The following is a 23,661-nucleotide window of genomic DNA, read 5'->3' as shown; positions in this document are numbered from 1 at the left end:
AGAATGAATAAAAGAAAGAAAGAAAGAAAGCGGCCACAAAGGCCATGAAAATGAAAGACTCCTCACTAGGCTTCACAAATCTAATACCGCTGGAATCAGGAAAAAAAAACCCACCAAGGGTTGACTGAGCAAAGTCAAAGATCCGTTTTTCCTTCACCTGTGTTTGCTGCAAGAAAACAATATGGAGAAATTCCAGTACATGCTGCAAACGATGTTCATTTGCCGACAGTCACTGCCATCTCAATTCATCGTGTAATTATTATCCAACGGGCAAAGTTATTTCGTATTTCATTTGTTGACAGTCACGGCTAGGTCAATCCCACAATTTAAGTATTATACAACAGGCAAAGCTATTTCGTATTTCATTTGTTTTGCGGTGTTGCAACATCCACTTTCATGAACTCAGATTACATTTGAACTACACATGTGCAAACCGAGTTCAGTTTTATACAATGCAACGAAGTCATAATATCAGTTCATTTTCAGAACTAGGTTCTAAATTGATCTCCGATTAGATGTCTTTATACAACCGGGCCTTAATAAATTTTGTCAGGTAAACACCAAATGTGTCACCAGAGATCATTTAAATGCCGACATCGTACGACGTGGACTGTCGAATGGACTTTTTTCCGCCCTTAAAAAATTCGACTACCTCTGCTGGATTTCAACCCACTATCTTGCGATCTGGAGGCCGACACACTACTACTGATCCACAAAGGCAGCTAATATGATTCTTGTTACTGATGTTTGTAAAACAGACCATGATTTAAATATGTCACAGAAACCGGAGCCCTTGTAATGAACAGAGACACAAAAACTGAACTAAGCCTACTTTAGTATACTTCATCCGAGATAGACAAACAATGTTGCTAAAGGTATCGGTAGGTACTTACAGGCATTTGTTCCTTCTGATTGTCTGACACCCAGACCTGCAAACAAGAAAAGTATCAATATTAGAGGAATGAACATAGTATTACTGGCTGACAATGATAAATTTGCAGAAAGGATGAGAAAACAGCCTGATTTAAAAGCAGGGAGAGAGAATCAATGTGGTGAAGACAAGAGAGAAGAAAAGGGAACAATTACAATCAGGAGTAATGGAGAAATTTAACCTCATGATGCTGATCTCCATATGTCATACAGACCTTTTCTTCATATGTTGCTGACCTCCATGCATGATATAGACCCCTATAGGCCGAACTTCACTTTGTTTTAGCTTGTGAAGTTTTAAAGTTGTTGAGATGGAAATGGTATATCTTTGAAAGTGATGATCTCTGCCTTTCTTGCATGTAAGAATCACCCCAAATAACCATTTCCTTTTTTTCTTTCTTTCTAAGATTTTGATATAGTTTGACCTCTTTTCGCTTAAGAGCATATAGACTTAAATTTCTGCTGGATTCTAGCGGATGTATGTAACACTACACGATGTTTCCTTAAGTAGTAGTTGTATAAATCACCATCTTTTCAATGATATGCAAGTTGGCATCATCTAGTGAGGACTTTGAAACCTCTTATGACTCTTAATTACTTGATTCTCTTTCCTTTTGAAATACAATAGTGTGTGGCACAGTACAGTTTGAACGAAAGAGAAGAAGTAATTAAGATTTAATAAATCAGATGATAACAACACTACAACAGACTGAACTGAGCAAAGCGAGAGTGAACGCAGAACATACGGAATGAGAGTTCATGATGCAAAAGACCAAGCAATGGACAATGAAACACGCCGAAGTACATACCCTCTTTCTGATGAACTGATCGTTCCATTACCCTGAGAGTTTTGTTAAATGAATCTTTGAATTACTCTAGTTCACACTGCCTTATGAAACAACCCATGCAAACACAAGACCATCAATTTCATTCTGTATAAAATGTGGAAGGTCTCTTCTCCATGAGTAAACTAACAGGTAAATACGAAGTCAATAAATGTAAAGCACATTCTTCTGAGTCTCTACTGTAAACATTTGAAAATAATCTAAGCTGAATTGTTGAAACAGTAAATTTTTTAAGATTCACACCAATGTCCATCAGTTGTTGTATGATGTAATGTTATTCAGAAGAAAATGTTTGTTAAGTTAAATGGCGCTGTTTTGTTCAAGTTGTAGCCGTAGGAACAAGTCATAATCTTGATTTGTAATATAAGAATGTATTTAATAAACTTGAAAACTGGCTGAGAGGAACAACTATGAAATAAAACAGTGGAACACAGTGGCCCAGTAGATATTTTACAACATGGATCAAATGTGTGCAATCCAGAATATATGTCTAGGGGAAAAAAAAAAAAGAATCAAACCGCTGTTTGGTTGAAGAAAAGGAAATGAAAAAGACGTGTATTATATGAGACTTACCCCCGCTCTCACATAGCTTCAACTAAGGTGGAGTGCATCACAATGATTGCTATATTGAAGCTGAGGCTGGCGGTAGGAGTTTAGCCCGAGGGAGGGGCAGAGGAGGGAAAGCAGTAAGGAGATGTACGAATGGTGAGAAGCTGGTAGGGGTATTGGACTTTCTGTTAGCATTAAACGTGTGTTTAATGTAGACAAGAATGATTAAATCAAATAAAATGGTAGGCTTTTCATTGAGGTTGTACTTGGAATTAAAATAGTTCTAAACAAATGAAACAATTTGAGAATACTAAGCAGAGTACATTTGTCTGCGACCTTTAAGATGTCCATATTTTGGCTAATAGAAGTAAACTGATGATTGGAATCAGACATACTGTATGTTGACCCATGGCAGAATTTTTTTTTTTTTAAAGCATTAACATGCTCTAAATAACGTGCTAAGAAGCTTCTGTCTGACCAACATATGTTGCACCGCAGTTATTGCACGTAAGTTTATAAGCTCCAGAATTGAATTTATTATATGGGTTGATTAGGTGTGTGGTGTAAAAGATGGAAGAACTGTTATTAGTTTTGTGAGCTATATTCAAATTATGTTTCTCAAAAATGTTGGTAATCTAATGTTCGGTATCATTTCTTTAGTTGAAGTGGATGAAGATTTTTTACAATTTTTCTTCTTCTTTCGTTTCACCCTCTTTGGGGTACGTTGGATCAACCATTTCTCTTCTCGAAGTGCCCAGTATTTCTCCATTCTTTCTGATATTTGCTTCCTCTCATCTTCTGAGATAACAGGTTTGGTTTTTAATGTGGAGGTGTCTTGGAACCGATCGAATAGTGAATTTTCTGTAATTTTTAATTCTACTAGGCCTTTTACAGTTTCTTTAAACCAGTTGGGTTTTGTTTTGCGGTTATGGAAGACGTCAAAGAGTTGTTTGGTTAATCTATTAGACTTCATTCTCAGAAGATGACCGTAAAAATTTATCCGCCTTTTTTTGCATAGTATCTTGAGAGTTTTTCAATTTTCTTATAGTGTGTTTCATTCTTGATGTATATCATTATTCAGAAATTTTGGTCCTATGTTCTTAAAATTTTCCTTTCTTTTAGCCTGAGCCAACGGCCGTAGCCGCGTTGAAACACCGGATCCCGTGAGATCTCCAAAGTTAAGCAACATTGGGCGTGGTCAGGAGTTGGATGGGTTGCCACGCGCTATTGGTGGGGGGTAAGGGAATGGAGGAGCGGAAAGGAACTGGCCACCCTACTGCACGTAAACTCCGGCTCAGGAGCACCTCTGCGGAGGTTCGGACCTGCCTTCGGGCAGAATAACCCTTACCTTACTTTCCCATCTGGCCTTTGAAATGCATGTTTAGTGTTCCTACTGCATGTAGTGCTTCTGGTTTAATCACAGTTTAAAAATGTTTAGTTTTGGACCCCCATGAAAGGGATTTCTTGTTGTATGTAGCTTTTGTTGCTTCGAAGGCCAGTTCAAGTTTATTTTTCCTAGATTCCACTGCTTTGCATTCCACAGCATTCCAACTAATCCATTAATTTAATTATTAATTATTTTTTCAATAAACTGTTGTACCTATCATTTCTAGTGTACGTTTTCTGTAAATATTGCAAGAAGGTGATCCAAACTTATAGTAGGGCAATGGCCTCCTCCTCACTGTCAGTCTCCTGTGGTTGGTCTGAACTCAGTTCAAACCTCACAGTTGGATCTAGTATAGGGTTTTTTTTTGGAGTCAGCTTTAAAGACTATGATATTTATTTGCTTCACGCTCCAAAAACTTCCTCATGAGTGGTATATTCTCTACCTTGTTACAAAATAAAATGAAATTTGTAGCGATATCCTCTCCTCTGTAAAGAGTCTGCTAGCCTGCGATAAAAGGTGTGGTGATGTGCAATGCAAAGAGTTACACTGTGCAGGCAAAAGATGAGGACGTACGGAAGGGTTTTTATGCCGACAGTGATTACCATCCAGACTTCTTCTGGCACTGCAGCAACCAGAGCATCTCTCCATTCAGAGCAAGATAGTCCATTGTGGTGCCAGATCCAAGTATTAGCAAGAGTGTAGTCTTTATAAAGAATAAAACCTTACAATTCCGCTCTGAACAAACCAAGACCTTTATATTCAAGTCGGGTGTATCTATGGGAATCTGTACAGTTTCCTTCAGTGTTTCTTGGATCATCCTGTCTGCAACGATAATGAATGTTTGAGGTATTTTGCCAGATGTGTTGTTTGAAATACATGAATTAGGCCTAAAGAGGGACAAATTGATGAGTTGGTTGTACTAAACACCTGGTCAGGATGCACCAGAGGTGAAGATGTCACCTCCCAATCGGTCTTGAGTGCAGTATGAGCAGACTTAAGATCAAATATGCAGTCATCAGCAAAGTTTACACCGAGATAGCGGATGTATTCACGAGGTGATATGGAAGGTATGGTGGTGTCACCAAAAATTTTTAGAGTGTCATTCTGCAATTTTTCTTTGTAGATGCTAATTGCAATATATTTTAAAAAAATCTCGGCTCTAGACAAATCTTGTTAAAACCCAGGACTGCCATTGAGTTAGCTCAATAGCAGACCAATTATCTTTATCCACAATAACGCTGTCATCTGTAAAGCTAAGAACCACAGTAGCCACATTCATCAGTGACTGGTTCCTCAGTTCGTCCAGTATGATCTGTAGCAAGATTGCAAAGTACAGGTGAAAGTGATGAATGTTACATCACACACAGTTTCAGTTCAATTGTCTAGGTCATTTTGTGATTCACCTCAATTTTTGTGAAGTTATGTTTTCAAAGGTTTGATATTAGACCAGCTAACTTGCTTGAAATAGTCAGGGATTGCAGAGTCTTTCAAAGATGTGCATGTCCTACATTTTCCAGTTCTTTTTCTTATATCCAAGAAAGTTTTGAAGAATGATACCAATGTTCATTAGATAATAATAATAATAATAATAATAATAATAATAATAATATTACTGGCTTAATGTCCCACTAACTACTTCTACAGTTCTTGGAGATGCTGAGGTGCCGGAATTTAGTCCCGCAGTTCTTTTAAGTGCCGGTAAATCTACTGAAATGAGGCTGACTTATTTGAGTACCTTCAAATACCACCAAACTGAGTCAGGATCAAACCTGCCAAGTTGGGGTCAGAAGGCCAGCGCCTGAACCGTCTGAGCCACTCAGGCCAGCTTTCCATCATTTGTTGTATAATGTAGTGTTATTAGGAACAAAAGAGTGCCATTAACCTTTAAAAACACTATTTCTTCAAAAATAGTTTTCACCAAGAAATCATGTTTTCTTAAAAAAAGTGTTATTTTCGAGGGTGTTCTATATTTTTCAGTATTTTTAATTATGTCAATTTCGATTAGGTAATGGCTGAGAATGACCTCAAGTAAAGTCGACGGGCCAATGACCTTGGCCCCTTTAAACAACAAACATCATCACCAGTAAAGTCGAAACTAGTACTGTTAATGTTTTAATGAGAATATAGCCAATGTTTTCATGAAAATAGAGTCACATTGTCATTGATATTACATATTGAATAAGTGGACCCACTCATACCCCATTTAACATGGAATACCTGTCAATATGGATCATTGTGAGAATATATATCATATGATGATATATCTAAGAATACAATCATACTGTTTGGTCTTCTTCTCTTTTGTCTGCTAGAATTGAATGGAGAATAATTGTACCGAGAAAGGTTCCCGCTGAGCTGGTAAATCCACGTTGACAATCACTGAATGATAACGTTGACAATCACTGAATGATATGTACTTCCTAAGAAGCCTCACCAGTAGTTGGTCAATAAATCTCCGCAAAATAGAGCAGATAATGATCGGCAACCTTAAATACAGTCTCATCCTTAATGGACACCATCAAGACATGATCAGGGCCTGGGGCAGTGTCAATAGCTATGCCACTTGTTACCAATGAGATCTCATATTTAGCAACCTTTGTTTGGAACAACCCATTGAATTCGAGTCTTTCTGCTTCCGTTAAAGAGCAGCTATATTCATGAGAAATGGGAAGAGTAAGCACTGTGTTGGATTATGTGGTTCAATTACTGACCTGACTGCTTTACACCTCTGACTGTAATAATGATATTGTGCAAGTTGGTATTTGTACTTTCCATAATGCTTTTCTCAGTCTCTTTGTGCCTCTTTCTGAATTAGAGCTATTTGCACATTTACGCTGAACGTTTACATTTCTTCAATTTCGCTGTGTTTCATAACATTTAATAGCTGGATGCTTGTGACCAGGAAGAACAGTTAATGAATGGAATAAAAGTATCAGAAGATCATTTACACTTTGACTGAATTGAGTGATATCAAGATCACCGGCAAATTTAACCTTCAAATTCAGAAAGAGATGCTTATATTTTGAGGGGCATCCTTCAACTTTCAAGTAGGAAGCATTAGTGTTTAACCTTGTTCATGATCCATGAACTGTGCAAAATTTGGGATTGCCTCTGAACAAGAATATTTTGGTGAATATTAGGATGGGACCTACTTATGTGAATGGATATCCCATGATTACTGTCAGCATTGTTGTCATTCATTCTTATATCATGATAATCAGGTTAAGGATATTAAGCATTAGCACCGTCGGTTAGTGGCATCCTCCAAGGTCTGTCACATTCGCAACCATGGCACTCTTGGGCATATTTACTATTACTCATGGAATGTTTATTGTAGTATAACCTCTATCTTATAAATGATCTCGATAGTGTACTTACTGTGTCCACTGAGAGCTTGGGATCTAAGGGACAAGAAAATGGCAGCTTCTAAGTATTCTCTTCAATATTATTGTAAGTAGATATTTCTTCCTTTTTATGTTGGACAATAATCCCTCGTTTGTAGGAGAACTTGATATCAGTTATTAAACAAGGGTATTGCTTTGAAACTACTGGAATCCTTGCCTTTAGGGTTGAAAACTAGCACCCAGCATCAAATCGAAATTACTGCGTTTTCAAATGTTAAGTGAAATTGTATTAGACACAAATGATTGGAAATTGTACTCTATACAACTTTTCTTATGAAGTATTTCCTCCCCTGCGAACCATGTGACCTTGCCGCGGTGGGGAGGCTTGCGTGTAATGAAGCAGATAGCCGAGCTGCAGGTGCAACCATATCGGATGGAAATCTGTTGAGAGACCAGACTAACGAATGGTTCATCGAAAGGGGGGTAGCAGCCTTTCGGAAGTTGCAAGGGCGGCAGTCTAGATGATTGACTGATATGGCCTTATAATAACACTCAAACGGCTTAGCTGTATTGATACTGCTACACGGCTGAAAGCAACGGGAAACTACAGCCATAACTAACTCCCGAGGACATGCAGCTCTCTCTGTACGAATGATGTACTGATGATGGCTTCCTCCCGGGTAAAAAATTCCGCAGGTAAACTAGCCCCCCATTCGGATCTCCGGGTGGAGGACTACACGATCATCAGGAAGATGGATACTGACATTCTGCGAGTCGGAGCGTGGAATGTTAGAAGTTTGAATCGTAGTGATAGGCTAAACAATCTGAAAAGAGAGATGGATAGACTAAAGTTAGATGTAGTTGGTATAAGTGAAGTACATTGGCGGGAAGAACAGGATTTTTGGTCAGGCGACTACCGAATTATCAACTCAAAATCAAACAGGGGTAATGCAGGAGTTGGTTTAATAATGAATAAGAAAATAGGGCAGCGGGTAAGCTACTACGACTAGCATAGTGAAAGAATTATTGTCGTCAAGATAGACACCAAACCAATGCCCATCATTAGTGCAGGTCTATATGCCTAGTAGTTCAGTAGATGATGAGAGAATCGAAAGAATATATGAAGAGACAGAAGATTTAATACAATATGTAAAAGGTGACAAGAATCTAATTGTGATGGGAGACTGGAATGCAGTGGTAAGCCAAGGAAGAGACGGAAATACAGTAGGAGAATTCGGATTGGGACAAAGGAATGAAAGAGGAAGTCGGCTGGTTGAATTCTGCATCGAACATAATTTAGTCCTTGCCAATACTTGGTTCAAACACCACAAACAACGGCTGTATACGTGGACGAGACCTGGAGACACAGGAAGGTATCAAACAGACTTCATTATGATTAGGCAGATTCAGAAACCAGGTGTTGGATTGCAAAACTTTCCCAGGAGCTGACGTGGACTCTGACCACAACTTGTTGGTCATGAAATGCCATCTGAAGTTGAAGAAATTGAAGAAAGGAAAGAATGCAAAAAGATGGAATCTAGACAAACTGAAAGAAAATAGTGTGAGGGATTGTTTCAAGGGACATGTTGCACAAGGGCTAAATGAAAAGGCTGAAGGAAACACAATAGAGAAAGAGTGGATAGTCATGAAAAAGGAAGTCAGTAGGGCTGCTGAAGAAATGTTAGGAAGGAGGAAAAGATCAACTAAGAATCAGTGGATAACTCAGGAGTTACTAGACCTGATTAATGAACGACGAAAATACAAGAATGCTAGAAATGAAGAGGGCAGAAAAGAATACAGGCGATTAAAGAATCAAGTGGATAGAAAGTGCAAGGTAGCTAAGGAAGATTGGCTGAAGGAGAAGTGCAAAGATATCGAAGCTTGTATGGTTCTAGGAAAGGTAGATGCTGCACACAGGAAAATCGAGGAAACCTTTGAAAAAGGAAATCTAGGTGAATGAATATTAAGAGCTCAGATGGAAAGCCACTTCTGGGGAAAGAAGACAAAACAGAAAGATGGCAGGAACATATCCAACAGTTGTATCAAGGTAAAGATGTAGATAATTTGGTTCTGGAACAAGAAAAGGCTGTCGATAGTGATGAAATGAGAGACCCAATTTTGAGGTCAGAGTTTGACAGAGCTGTGAGTGACCTAAATAGGAACAAGGCACCTGGAATTGATGACATTCCCTCTGAATTACTGACTGCCTTAGGAGAAACCAGCATGGCAAGGTTATTTCATTTAGTGTATAAGATGTACGAGACAGGAGAAGTCCCATCCGATTTTCAGCAGAATGTTGTTATACCTATTCTCAAGAAAGCCGGTGCTGACAGGTGTGAAAACTACCGCACCATTAGTTTAATATCTCATGCCTGCAAAATTTTAACACGTATTATTTACAGAAGAATGGAAAAACAAGTTGAAGCTGAGTTGGGAGAAGATCAATTTGGCTTCAGAAGAAATGTAGGAACACGTGAAGCAATCCCGACTTTACGTCTGATCTTAGAAGATCGAATCAAGAAGGACAAGCCCACATACATGGCATTCGTAGATCTAGAAAAGGGGCCGATGACCTTCGATGTTAGGCCCCTTAAAACAACAATCATCATCATCATCATATCTAGAAAAGGCATTCGATAATGTTGACTGGACCAAACTATTTAAGATTCTGAAGGTGATTGGGATCAGATACCAAGAACGAAGAATTATCTACAATCTGTATAAAAATCAGTCTGCAGTGATAAGAATCGAGGGCTTTGAAAAAGAAGCAGCAATCCAGAAAGGAGTGAGGCAAGGCTGCAGTTTGTCCCCCCTCCTCTTCAATGTTTACATAGAACAGGCAGTAAAGGAAATCAAAGAGGAATTTGGAAAGGGAATCACAATCCAAGGAGAGGAAATCAAAACCTTGAGATTTGCCGATGATATTGTTATTCTATCTGAGACTGCAGAGGATCTCGAGAAGCTGCTGAATGGTATGGACAAAGTCTTGGGTAAGGAGTACAAGGTGAAAATAAATAACTCCAAAACAAAAGTAATAGAGTGCAGTCAAATGAAGGCAGGTGATGCAGGAAATATTAGATTAGGAAATTAAGTCTTAAAGGAAGTGGATGAATATTGTTACTTGGGTAGGAAAATAACTAACGATGGCAGAAGTAAGGAGGACATACGATGCAGTCTAGCACAAGCAAGGAAGAGCTTTCTTAAGAAAATAAATTTGCTCACTTCAAACATTGATACAGGAATTAGAAAGATGATTTTTGAAGACTTTCGTGTGGAGCGTGGCATTGTATGGATGTGAAACATGGACGATAACTAGCTCAGAAAGAAAGAGAATAGAAGCTTTTGAGATGTGGTGTTATAGAAGAATGCTGAAGGTGAGATAGATAGATCGAATCACGAATGAAGAGATACTGAATCGAATTGGTGAGAGGAGATCGATTTGGATAAATTTGACGAGAAGAAGATATAGAATGATAGGACACATCTTATGACACCCAGGACTTGTTCAGTTGGTTTTTGAAGGAAGTGTAGGTGGTAAGAACAGTAGGGGCAGACCAAGATACGAATATGACAAGCAGATTACAGCAGATGTAGGATGCAATAGTTACGTAGAAATGAAAAGGTTAGCACAGGATAAGGTGGCATGGGGAGCTGCATCAAACCAGTCTTTGGACTGATGACTCAAACAATATGAAGTATTTATCACATTCTGTTCAGCGCGCACATACAGACACAGAAAATTACAAATTGCATATTATTATTATGTGGATATGACCAATACAGAAATACCATTCTTTTTTAAAATTCTTTCCAGCAAGGGTCAGTGCTTCCATCTAACAGCAGTATGCAGAACTGTATGTAATGTCATCATGTTTACCAGAAGAGATACTGGTGTATTTACAGCATGTGATGATCTATTTATTAAGAAAACCAAGCCCAAGCACTGCTCAAACGCTGTATATGGGATTAAATGATGAACCAGTGTGTTATATACATATCAGCAGTTTCAGAACATGCATGAACCAAAAGGAATGCCATAATAAAAATGAAAGTTATCTGACTCCACAGCTACTTCTAGCCAATATTCAGGCAGGCTGTTTTAGTTGGAACACAGGAGTGTTCCCATCTGTTGGAGACGAGTGGCAGCAGAGGAGAAAAAGCACATCACAATAAACAACGATCAATGTAATGTTATGGGTGATCATTTTCATGAGCTTTAGATATCATAAGCCTTAACATTTAGTTTTATTCTGACTCTGATATTAGAGCATCTACCAGCCCTTTCTCCTTCATGACGCCCTAGTCCTATTCTTCCAACAATCGTTCCTTTACGTTTTTTTTCTCATTGTGACAATCATCTTCACAATTTTCCTTGTCAATTCAGACCATTGACCACGCAGTTTGACACCTTACCAAGGCAATCATAAAACCCACCATCATCACCAGTAACACAATTTCCATGATACCAATGTTCAGCGTTGCTACGGACTAGGCAGCAGAAGTCTTTCATGAATTCTGTTATCACAATCAGTACCGTAAACCTGTATGACATAAATGATTGGAAATTGTATTCTCTATCTTTTGTTATGTAGTAGTTTTTGATAGGACCAATGATAATATAGGTATTTAGAATAACTCTTAAATGATATGAGTAAGGAACTAGAATCACAAATAAGGATTTTCCAGACGTTGCACTGTATGGAGTGCTGACCATAAATAAGGCCATGACCACTAACATACGAATCCTAGCCTTTCCCCAGTCTTATGTCTCTGAAAACCTTTATGCCCAGTTTCTTCAAGTTACAGGATTGTGACCAACTGCAAAAAGTCCTCAACGAAGTTGAGAGATGGATGGCAAATAACTGTATGATGGTTAAAAGTCAGATGGTAAGTTTCACTAACAGGGGATGTCCTCTCACTTTTAATTACAATGTTGATGGAATGACAGGAACGCATGGGGATCACTGCAAGTACCGTAATGTGGGGTAATATCGATACAATGGGCGTTATCAATCATTCAGTCCTTCTGAAGGCTGAGCCAACTTGAGTTTTCCCCAGCCATCAACTACATCGGAGTTCAACTTGATCGTTCTCGCACATATAAGGACATTGCAATTCCATCAGCATGAAGGTTTGAGCAAGGAGCAGCTTACCTAGGGTGTTAACAAGGTCCACTTGGGGAGCACATCCAGCAAATGTGCAAACTGCAGACTTAGCACAGCTAAGAAGGCATTTTCAGTGTGGGCCAATTTTGTGTATTCAGGAAAGTGGATACTGCCTAATGAGACGTGCTGTGCTGTATCTGGATGCTTCAGACCTACAAATGTTGAAAAGGTGTGGTATGCTACCACTCACTGTTTGACAGCAAGTAGCAGCTGAAACTTAAAATTGAAAGAAGAATGTTACTTAAGCAGTAAGAAGTCTCAGATCACGGAAGAGTTTCATGAACAGCATCAAGTCTACAGCAGTTAAACTAAGTGCTCTCAGGAGCCAGTACTGGCAGCAACATTTGATACTAGTGGACTCCTATAAGCCAACGGAGGGAACTCCATCTTGTGCCTCACAACCATTGCCAGTATGGAGAACACTTACCAGGATAAAAACTGGTATGGCAAGAATTATTGCCATGCTAAAAAAAAAAAATGGCATCTGTAACTAGTCCTTTTCAGGATCTGGAGCATTTGTACCATTGCCTAAACCGTCCTGTGGAAATTCAGCACGAAATTTTTGACGCAGTTTGTGACAAAGCTACAGTAAGTGTTCATACAGGAGCAACCTAACATTTGAGGAGAATTGGATAAGATTCACATTACTGCTTATCTGTAGAAAGATATGAGAGAAAGAAAACCTAGTTTAAAATATTACTTGCGAATAATGTAAATAAAAATTAAGAACTATTCTTCTGAGTTAAGCTTTCACTATTCTTCCATAAAATTTTTGTATTCAGTTATGAAATTTTAACTAAGTATTTGCAGAAAAGGAACGAAGAACCAAATGTAGTTAAAGCTATGAATGCAATCTGCATCCTTATGTCGCCGAAAACCTTTATGCCCGGTTTCTTCAATTCTGTGTTATATGTTACATAACCTTGTTGGCAGAAAGTGAAGAGCAACTTAAGTATCTACTAATGAAGGTGAAAGAAGAAAGTGCAAAAACTGGACTAAGGTTGAATGTCAAGAAAACAAAGATCATTGCAACTAAACCTATCACCTCCTGGCATATAAATGGTGAAACAATGGGGGTTGTTCCTAGTTTCATCTACTTGGGCTCCAAAATAACTGCTGACGGCGATTGCAGCCACGAAATTAAGAGACGCTTGCTCCTTGGGAGGAAGGCAATGGCCAACCTTGATAACATTTTCAAGAGTAGTGACGTAACTTTAAGAACGAAGATTCATATAGTGAAGGCTATGGTCTTCCAAGTAGCAATGTACGGAAGCGAGACCTGGACAGTAAGAAAGGCTGAGCGTCTGAACTATGGTGTTGGAGAAAACTCCTTAGAGTTCCGTGGACTGCGAAGAGATCTAATAAGTCCATATTACAGGAAATCAACCCAAGCTGTTCACTGGAAGGTCAAATACTCAGACAAAAACTAAAGTACTTCAGTCATATTATGAGAAAACATGATTCACTGGAAAAGACCTTAATGCTGGGGAAGACTGAGGGTAACAGGAATAGAGGGTGACAACGTATGAGGTGGATTGATGGCATCAAGGAAGCCATAGCTCTCAATTTAGAAAGACTTCGGAAAATAGTATACGGTAGGAAGAAATGGTGCACTTTGGTCTATGGGGTCACGGAGAGTCGAAAGCGACTAACAACAACACTACTACTACTACTACTTCCAATTTTATGACCGCATAGGATCACCTTTAGTCAGTCCATTATTCAACTCCCTTCGAAGGGACTGTGAGGGCCTTACGGCCTTTCCAGTACTCCTTCATGCATTCCGATCTTTGTGCCCTTTCTGTTGTTTGTGTGCTGGATTTTGTTTTGTATAATTTTATCTTATCTGTAGTGCCTTCTGCTGTAAGGCTATTTCCTTGAGATCCTATCTTCTTTCTCTGATCCATTTGCATCCTGTTATATTTTCTCAGTTGAGATATACTGTACCAGTTGTCGTCTCATACGTCTCAAATCCTGTTTTCTCGTGTGTTCAAAGAATCCCAATCTCGTCTTATGGATAGAATCAGTAATGGTTTCAACAATTTGTACAAGACTTTATTGTGTACTATCCACCACGATCAGTCTTTCTGGTATTTTTTGTTGATGGAGGTTCTTCCAATTATTCTTCTTTTGATCTTCTACAGTGTCAGTCCTTGATTGGTTGTTCAGGCGAGAAGGGTCTCTGCTGCGTATGTTGTTTCCAGTTTTATAATCGTGTTGTACTGTTTTAGTTTTTTGTGTAATAACCTGGAAAGGCAAGAAAAATGGAAATGAACAGTGTTTTGGGTAAATCAGGTGAACTCGTAATAGATCCCAGGGAATCACTGGACAGGTGGAAGTAAAATTTTGAAAATCTTCTAAATGTAAAAGGAAATCTTCCTGGTAATGCCGTGAACAAAAGAGCTCATGGGGAGGAGGAAAATGATGTTAGTGAAATTATGCTTGAAAAAGTGGAAAGGATGATAAACTCCATTGTCAAAAAAGAGCAGGAAAAGATAAAATTAGATCCAAAATGGTGAAATATAGGGGGAAGCCAGGAATGACATGGCTTGATAGAGTAATGAGATTAGCATGGAGTGTAAGTAAAGTACCTTCTGATTGGAAAAAAAGCAGTAATTGCACCCATCTATACGCAATGGAACAGAAAAGATTGCAACAACTATCGAGGTATTTCACTGATCAGTATACCAGACAAAGTGTTCACTGGCATTTTGAAAGGGATGGGGTGATCAGTTGTTGAGAGGAAGGTGGGTGAAAACCTAGTTTATAGTCCAACTTTCAAAACTTCATTTACCTTTCCAAGTTCTACGTAAAATCAAAATTCTACCTTAAAAATTTACCTTTAAACTTGAAAAAAACCCTATTAACTTCTATACTAATTTTCAGTATGCCCCCAGTAACTGACCCCCCTGTGGGTGGGGGCGGTAGAATAACACCCACAGTATCCCCTGCCTGTCGTAAGAGGCGACTAAAAGGGGCCTCAGGGGCTCTGAACTTTGGAGCATGGGCTGGCGACCACGGGGCCCTGAGCCGAGACCTGGCATTGCTTCCACTTACTTGTGCCAGGCTCCTCACTTTCATCTGTCCTGTCCGACCTCACTTGGTCAACTCTGGTTCTTTTCCGACCCCGACGCTGTTAGGTTTGCGAGGGCTAGGGAGTCTTTCATTATCACGCCCTTTGTGGCCCTTCCTTTGGCCGATACCTTCATTTTTCGAAGTGTCGGACCATTTCCATTTTTTCTCTCTGATTAGTGTTATATAGAGGATGGTTGCCTAGTTGTACTTCCTCTTAAAACAATAATCACCACCACCACCCCAGTAACTGAAAAATACTATGAGGGGAATAGACAGTTATCTTGGTTTCATAGATCCAGGTAAGACATGACAGAGTACCAAGGGAAAAAGATGTTCCCCGTACTGGGGAACTATGGGATTAAGGGTAGATTATTAAAATCATTCAGGGGCATATATGTGGACAATTGGGCTGCAATGAGAATTGATGCTTAGGAGTAGTTCAAGATACAGGTGTTACGCAAGGCTGTTATCTTTCACCTTTGTTGATCATAGTTTAGATGGATCATCTGCAGGAAGGGATTCAGTTAGGTGAAAATGTAATAAGCGGTTAGGGCTATGCTGACGACTTGGTCTTAATGGCAGATAGTGCCGAAAGTCTGCAGTCTAATACTTTGGAATTTGATAGAAGGTGCAATGAGTATAGTATGACAATTATCCTTTCCACGACTAACTTGATGTCATTGGCTAAGAAATCCACGAGAACTGAATGTCAGATTGGAGATACAAAGCTGGAACAGGTAGATAGTTTTAAGTATTTAGGATGCGTGTTCTTGCAGCATGGTAAAGCTAATGCAGCGAGCTCGGAATTGCAATCACAAGTATTCAGTAAGAAGGTAGCTCCGAATGAAACTATCTTAAAAGTGATAAGCTTTAACAGCTTCATTTTAAGTAATACTAATCCCGTATTGGCTATAATCAATTAGTAAATATTCAACATAAACTGTAATATTACAACTAAGTGGTCCGCCTATTCAATGCAATACATAATTTATTATATTTAGTGCGTGTTTTGCCCCCTAAGGGACATCATCAGCTATAATAAATTAACATTAATATATCAGAAATACAAAATAGATATTATTAAAATTGGAAAGAGACATTAAAATATTGATGTATGGTTATGACATTTAAAATGAGATCTTAGAAACTTTGATAAAATTGTAAGTCATATGATAGATGAAACAGTTAAATTATGCATTATACTCTTGATGATATTCTTGGAAAATACCAGTTGTGCTTTATAAAATCTTAACTGATCAATTGTTGTAAATAGCACACTTGATTTGAATCTCTTGATGAAAGATTTGTTAAATCTGTGATATGCATTCCCTAGATAGTGTAATATATTGAATGCTTCAGAATTCAAAGTCAGCTCGGGGCCGCAGTGGCAAAGTTCTTTGTAGTAATGGATATAATTTTATTCCTTATTATTGGCCCTGATGTGCGGAGAAGGACTCACTTTTTTTTTTTTGCTAGGGGCTTTACGTCGCACCGACACAGATAGGTCTTATGGCGACAATGGGATAGGAAAGGCCTAGGAGTTGGAAGGAAGCGGCCGTGGCTTTAATTAAGGTACAGCCCCAGCATTTGCCTGGTGCGAAAATGGGCAACCACGGAAAACCATCATCAGGGCTGCCGATAGTGGGATTCGAACCTACTATCTCCCGGATGCAAGCTCACAGCCGCGCGCCTCTACGCGCACGGCCAACTCGCCCAGTGGACTCACTTCTACCGAGGTAAGTGTGCATCTAAGATCTCATTTTAAATGTCGTAACCATACATCAATATTTTAATGTGTCTTTCCAATTTTAATAATATCTATTTTGTATTTCTGATACATTAATGTTAATTTATTATAGCAGATGATGTTCCTTAGGGGACGAAACATGTACTAACTATAATAAATTATATATTGTATTGAATAGGCGGACCTCTTAGTTATAATATGTAATTATGTAATTTAATTTCCGGGTTGGACCGTGTTGTACACACATCACGTACAGTTTGCCGACGTTTCGAATGCATTGCAGTATTCTTTGTCAAGGCGACTGAAATACCCCTCTATCTGCGTAGGTGCGACGTAAAGCAACTAGCAAAAAATGAAATACTCCTAACTTGATCCAAGGTAATTAGTCTCCCAGGCAGAATGGCTAGGATATAAAAGGCCAAGATCAAGGCCACTCTAGTAGTGTAATTTCTGCCAGGGAGACTGATTACCTCGGATCAAGTAGGGGTATTTCAGTCGCCTTGACAAAGAATACTGCAATGTATTCGAAACGTCGGCAAACTGTACGTGATGTGCATACAACACGGTTCAACCCGGAAATTAAATTAAATAATTCTTCACACCGTGGAAGCTTCACTTCTAAGATACGAAACCTTTACGGGGAGGATATTCTCAAAGCTACTAGGCAGTTCGACAACCTTCGAAAGAAAATGAGTAACTACCAGGCTCGACTCTCCTTTCTGAAACGCTTCAGGGACAACAGCATTATACCAGCATGTATGAGACTGAAATATCACACCAAGAACCGACGGACAGACCATATTCTTCACGAAACCAGCATAAAACTCCTCAGAGAACGGATCGGTGACACAAGACAGACTCTGGACCACCTCAACAATAAATTATTTCATCTCCACCTGCAACCTGCCAACACTTTGTCGCTCAATGACTAGACCACGTTAGACAGCATTAGCAACACACAATCCCAGCGTACACTGGAACTAGCCACTGCCAAGCAAAACAAGAAATTTAACCGCTCTTACAAAAACAGAAACCGAAACCACCTGCTCCTCTGCAGAAGAATGTAACAGTAAACCTCACAGACAAGCCACTCAGTGAACCCACTACCTCGGTCTTGAGAAAAGGACTCAACTACGCAGTAGCTCCGAATAGTATACCGGTGGAAGAAATAATTAGCAAAGTAGAAATTGCAATCCGACACCTTCCTACTGAATCTGCAGAGGAGATCAGACAGGATATATAGCGTCTACTGAAAACCGCAAAGCCGCCGCCATCCAATTTGACTAAAGAAGAAATTCATGCCCTAAAAACACTACGTCACGATACGGAAACAATTATCCTACCCGCAGATAAAGGCAACACTACGGTGATAATGACACGCACAGACTACACTCGGAAAATAGAACAATTAATCACCGATTCTACATACAGGAAAATTAGGAACCCTACCAACCGCATTAAGAACAAACTCCACACACTAGTAAAAAATTCCAGTATCCCAGCCAAAATACAGAATAAGCTGATATCCTCGGACCCGATACCTCCTAAATTGTATGGCCTTCCTAAAATCCATAAAGAAGGCATACCTCTGTGACCTATCGTGAGCGCTATAGGATCTCCCATGCACGATATCGCCCATTACCTAGCTGGACTACTTCAGTCACTTACAGGAAACACTGAAACCTACGTGAAGGACTCCCGACATTTCATGCAGCTCCTTAAGGACCAATCAATTGAAAGTACGGACCTATTAATAAGCTTTGACGTCACGTCACTTTTCACCAAGGTGCCGCTAACAGAAGTATTTCCGCTATTAGACCAGAAACTTCCAGAAGACCTGTCAACACTAGCTAAAGAATGCCTTAACGCCACTTATTTCTATTTCAACGGGGAGTTCTATGAACAGACAGAAGGGGCCGCGATGGTGTCGCCACTCTCTCCAATAATAGCAAACATGTATATGGAACACTTCAAACAGAAAGCCTTAGCTACATCTGCCCTGAAACAGAAATGTTTTCTCCGCTTTGTAGACGACACTTTTGTAATTTGGCCTCACGGGAGCAATAATCTACAGCTATTTCTCGACTATCTCAACTCCATACACGTAAATATTCAGTTCACCATGGAAATAGAAGTAGACGGAAAACTACCGTTCCTGGATGTGCTAGTAATACGCAACCCCAATGGGACGCTGAGTCGCGCAGTATACAGGAAACCCACTCACACAGACAGGTACCTACAAGCCTCGTCTCACCATCACCCAACACAAAAGCAGGCTGTCCTAACATCACTGGTGAACAGGGCCATAGCGATATCTGACGCAGAGCACCTCGAGGAAGAGAAAGAACACCTCACGAGAACCCTTAGGAAAAATGTCTACTCCCTCAATAACATCCGACAAGTCCTTAAAAAATCAGAAGAGAACAAAGAAAAGGCTGCCGCAGAAGAAAACAACGGGAAAGAAGAACTGACCCGCCAGAAAACAGCGATACTGCCATACATTAAAAACACTACAGACAGGATCGGCAAGATACTGGACAAATAGAACATAAGAACTAGAACTATCTATAAACCTCACCGGAAGCTAGCCCGTTATCTACCACCAGTAAAAGATACAATAGAATTACAAGCCCCTGGAGTATATCACATTGAATGTAGCTGCGGAGCTTGTTATGTAGGTGAGACAAAACGTCTGATCTCCACCCGCCTAAAAGAACATATCCGGCACACCAAGAATCAAAACACAGATATTTCAGCAGTAGCCAAGCATTCCTACGAAACTAGGAACGGAATATCATTTGACAAGACCAAGATCCTAGCAGCTATCCCTTGGAATCTGGAAAGGAAAATCCGCGAGGCTATCGAAATCAAAAAACATCCGAACAACATAAATTTAGGAGGAGGATATAAAATCAGTAATTCTTGGATGCCTATCATTCATAGTTTAAGACATACAGACCACAACATAAACACACGGGCCGCAACCCCATTACGTAACAGCGCGGGCAAGCCCCACTACCTGGCTGTGACACATACTTTCTAGAATTCTCACGAGGCAGCCAGGGCTTATGTCAGCCAGAAAGGCTAGGATATAAAAGGCCAAGATCAAGGCCACTCTGGTAGTGTAATTTCTGCCTGGGAGACTGATTACCTCGGATCGAGTAGGGGTATTTCAGTTGCCTTGACAAAGAATATTGCAATGTATCCGAAACGTCGGCAAACTGTACGTGATGTGCGTACAACACGGTTCAACCCGGAAATTAAATTAAATAATTCTTCACACCGTGGAAGCTTCACTTATAATATATAAGTTTATCTTGAATATTTACTAATTGAAACTAACTTTACATCAGTCTGTTTTCATACCAACTTTGCTTAACACGAGCTGGGGAACTCGGCACATCTTATTTGTAAGGTAGAAGCAACAGACATGAACACAGCGAGAATGATTGCTGGTACAAACAGGTGGGGACAAAGGCAGAAGGGTTTTCTGAAAGAGGAGAAGAAAGAATGTTAGGAATGAACTCTGTTGATGAAGCTGTATACATAAACGAAATCAGTGGTGAGTTCATGTGAGGCAAATGGAGGAGGATATGTTACGTAAGAGAATAATGGACCCCCCTTTTTTTTCTATTTGCTTTACGTCGCACTGACACAGATAGGTCTTATGGTGACGATGGGACAGGAGAGGCCTAGGAATGGGAAGGAAGCGGCCGTGGCCTTAATTAAGGTACAGCCCCAGCATTTGCCTGGTGTGAAAATGGAAAACCATCATAAGGGCTGGCGACAGTGGGGTTCGAACCTACTCTCTCCTGGATGCGAGCTCACAGCTGCGTGCTACTAACCGCACGGCCAACTCGCCCGTTATGGACTCTTGTTATGGAGAGTAAGAGAAATAGAGGGGGACCAAGACGACGATGGTTAGATTCAGTTTGTAATGATTTTAAGATAAGAGGTATAGAACTAAATGAGGCCACGGAACTATAAATAGAGGACTGTGGCGGCATTTAGTAAATTTACAGAGGCTTGCAGACTGAATGCTGAAAAACATAACAGAAGTGTGTATGGACAGGTATATATAATTTTTAGTATATGTCCCAGGTTAAGTTTAGTACTTTAGCCAGCTTGTTTGTTCTTATTTGGATAAAGTTTTTATCATTTAGGCTGTTTGTTATTATTTCTCATAGGTATTTGAATTGGGTGACAATTCTCACTGTATTATTATGATAATTAAAACGTATTTTTGAGCAGAAGAATGAGTGATCCTTCTGTAAATATTCAAAAAGTTATTACATTCATTGTTTTTCGTACACTAGAAAAAAAGAAAAACCTGCTATTTCCAGAGGGTAGCACATGCAAATACGGCTGCCTCCAATGTGCTAATGTTAAGGATTGGTGCTTCTCAAGACCTGATCACCAGTTGATGTTAAATTTCAAAATCTCTAAGAGCGAGAGGGTGGAAGTTGGGTGTATATGTAACAAGGACTTTCACTGTAAAACTATCATCAAATATGGTTTGATTGTGTTGGGTGTGAATGCGGACAGGTAGGCCCATATTAAGGGTTTAATGGGTACTTCAGAGGCTGCATATTTCCTTGGCTAGTGTTGGTAGTTAAGCAAATGTAGAAAGATGGGCTGAGTTTGGACTGAAGCAAGTAGATGATTTTGGATGAGGTGCAGCCAGGATGACCTTGTATGGGGTAAGACTTGTTAATGGTAATGCTGCTTTTGGAGGAATATGCAAATAAGTCTTACAGCAGTTATGTCCGGGAGGGAAAGAGTCTGAAGGTGAGGTAGAGTCGAGTAGGCTTGCTTCATGGTTCCACAGAAGAAACGTGCATCATCATTTAACCTCTACTAGATTAGGGCTGGAGAGCTTCAGTGTCGAGGAAATCGTTCTGGAGTTTCCTACGCACAGGGTGGCATAGGATGGGTCCACCCTGGTGCTGTGAATATGCTGAAATAATTACCCCTTGGAAGTTGCATAGTTGTAGGTTGGGATATACTGTGCGAGGAAGTAGATGCAGTGCAGGGTTATTAAGTATTCAAGAACTCAATGGCCTGAAGGATAATCGTGTATAGCGAAGTGACATCAATAGAAACTAGAAGAGAGTCTGTGGGGGAGGGGTTCAGGAAGAGTGGCAAGATGTTCTACAAAATGACCCATGTCATGAATGTAAGTCAACAGAATGCACAAAGCGTTGAAGATGTGAACCAGTGCTGAAATGGGTTCCATGAAAAAATCTTGTGTAGAAACGACAGGGCGACATGAATTGTTGGCCATAAATCATGTGGAACTTCGGAATACAGGCCTGGTTTGGGATGAGGAGACTGATGGAAAAATCGAGAAGGGCCCTCATGTGATCGACAGAGTTTGATGTGAGTGGCTAAGTTAGAATTCTGATCATGTGTGGGGTCTTCGATTGAGGGAGACGTGGTCATGTCAAGAGTTGTTGTAAGGCCTTGTGATCATAATCTTGGCGATTTATGACAGCTGTTGTGGACACTATGTCGACGGGAAGGATGATGTCCAGGTTGTCTCGCTGTCCCGTCACGAGTATGGAATTTGTGCATAGTCAGGTTGTGTTGGGTAGGCAGAGAGGCTAGGAATTAGGAGCCAGCTAAGCTGGGTAGGAGGAAATTAACTGCCTGAAGGGGTAGGTGTTAAGGTTAGTATTAGATGGGCTTGTAAAGTGAGTTAATAATGGCTCGATATCACTTAGTGATGAAAATCACAGTGGAGTTCCCTTACGCAAGAGTGAGCAGCTCCAAGAATTAGAAATGGAGCAAATTTTTTACAGGGGCAGAAACTAAGATATCAGGACAGGACAGATGTTTCGTAGTCGGTGTGGGTGTGAGAGACGCGAGATTCAGAACAGTATGGGTTGCACAATCAGTCTGGGTTTCTGACAAAGATATTTTGAGTGTGTCCATGGTGGAAGAGGTTAGGGAAGATTGGAAATTTATGCGGCTGGCTAAGGTAGAGTGAAGAGACCTGCCAGGGATAGAGTTGGGCTTAAAAGATGGGAGTTAGTTCGCTGATGAACAAATGGTACATATGCTGGGTGTGGGACGGGAGATATCTGCTTTAAGAGTTCCCATACAAAGTGTTTTAACACGTTGATCAACAGACGAATTTCTTAAAACCATTTTATTAGACTGTTGCCCACCCTCATCGGAGGGTCTGCCTTACAAGGGCTGCACTCGGCTAGAAATAGCCACACTAAATTATTATTAGACTGCTTTTTCTCAAATGTAGAAAACTATGGGCTAAAATATAAATACACATAAATGGAATGAAAAATATAGCTTTTTCCTTACAATATTCGTACAAGTCCCTAGGGACAGCCAATGTCCTGTCGTAAGAATGTCTTGCTGGGACCAGCAGTCCGGGTGAATTTCCTTCACATTTATAGGAAATATTTTCATTCAGATGTGTTGAAGCACAAATGACCCAAAAATATCTGAACAAAAGTATTTCCTACAAATGTGAGGAATTTTTCGCATACCGCTACCCTGCAAGAAAATTTATGACACGATTAAGGTGGTCCCTTGAATATTGTTACGGGAAAAAAAAAAAACTTTTTCCATTTCATGTTTTGAGTCATGTATGTAATAC

General features: G+C 39.8%; 1 protein-coding gene across 1 annotated transcript in view; it reads right to left on the bottom strand.

Annotated features, from left to right (window-relative positions):
- dom (domino) overlaps positions 1-23,661 on the bottom strand; it is a 485,316-nt gene that overhangs the window by 95,018 nt on the left and 366,637 nt on the right. The window contains exon 31 of the mRNA XM_067154429.2: positions 894-929. Coding sequence (XP_067010530.2) covers positions 894-929 — 36 coding nt within the window. The remainder of the gene's footprint in view (positions 1-893; positions 930-23,661) is intronic.

Source organism: Anabrus simplex, chromosome 10 (assembly GCF_040414725.1).
Source record: "Anabrus simplex isolate iqAnaSimp1 chromosome 10, ASM4041472v1, whole genome shotgun sequence".
In the NCBI taxonomy this organism is placed as follows: Eukaryota; Metazoa; Arthropoda; class Insecta; order Orthoptera; family Tettigoniidae; genus Anabrus; species Anabrus simplex.
Note: the sequence above shows the minus strand (reverse complement) of the source record. Positions and strands in the feature narration are given on the sequence as shown.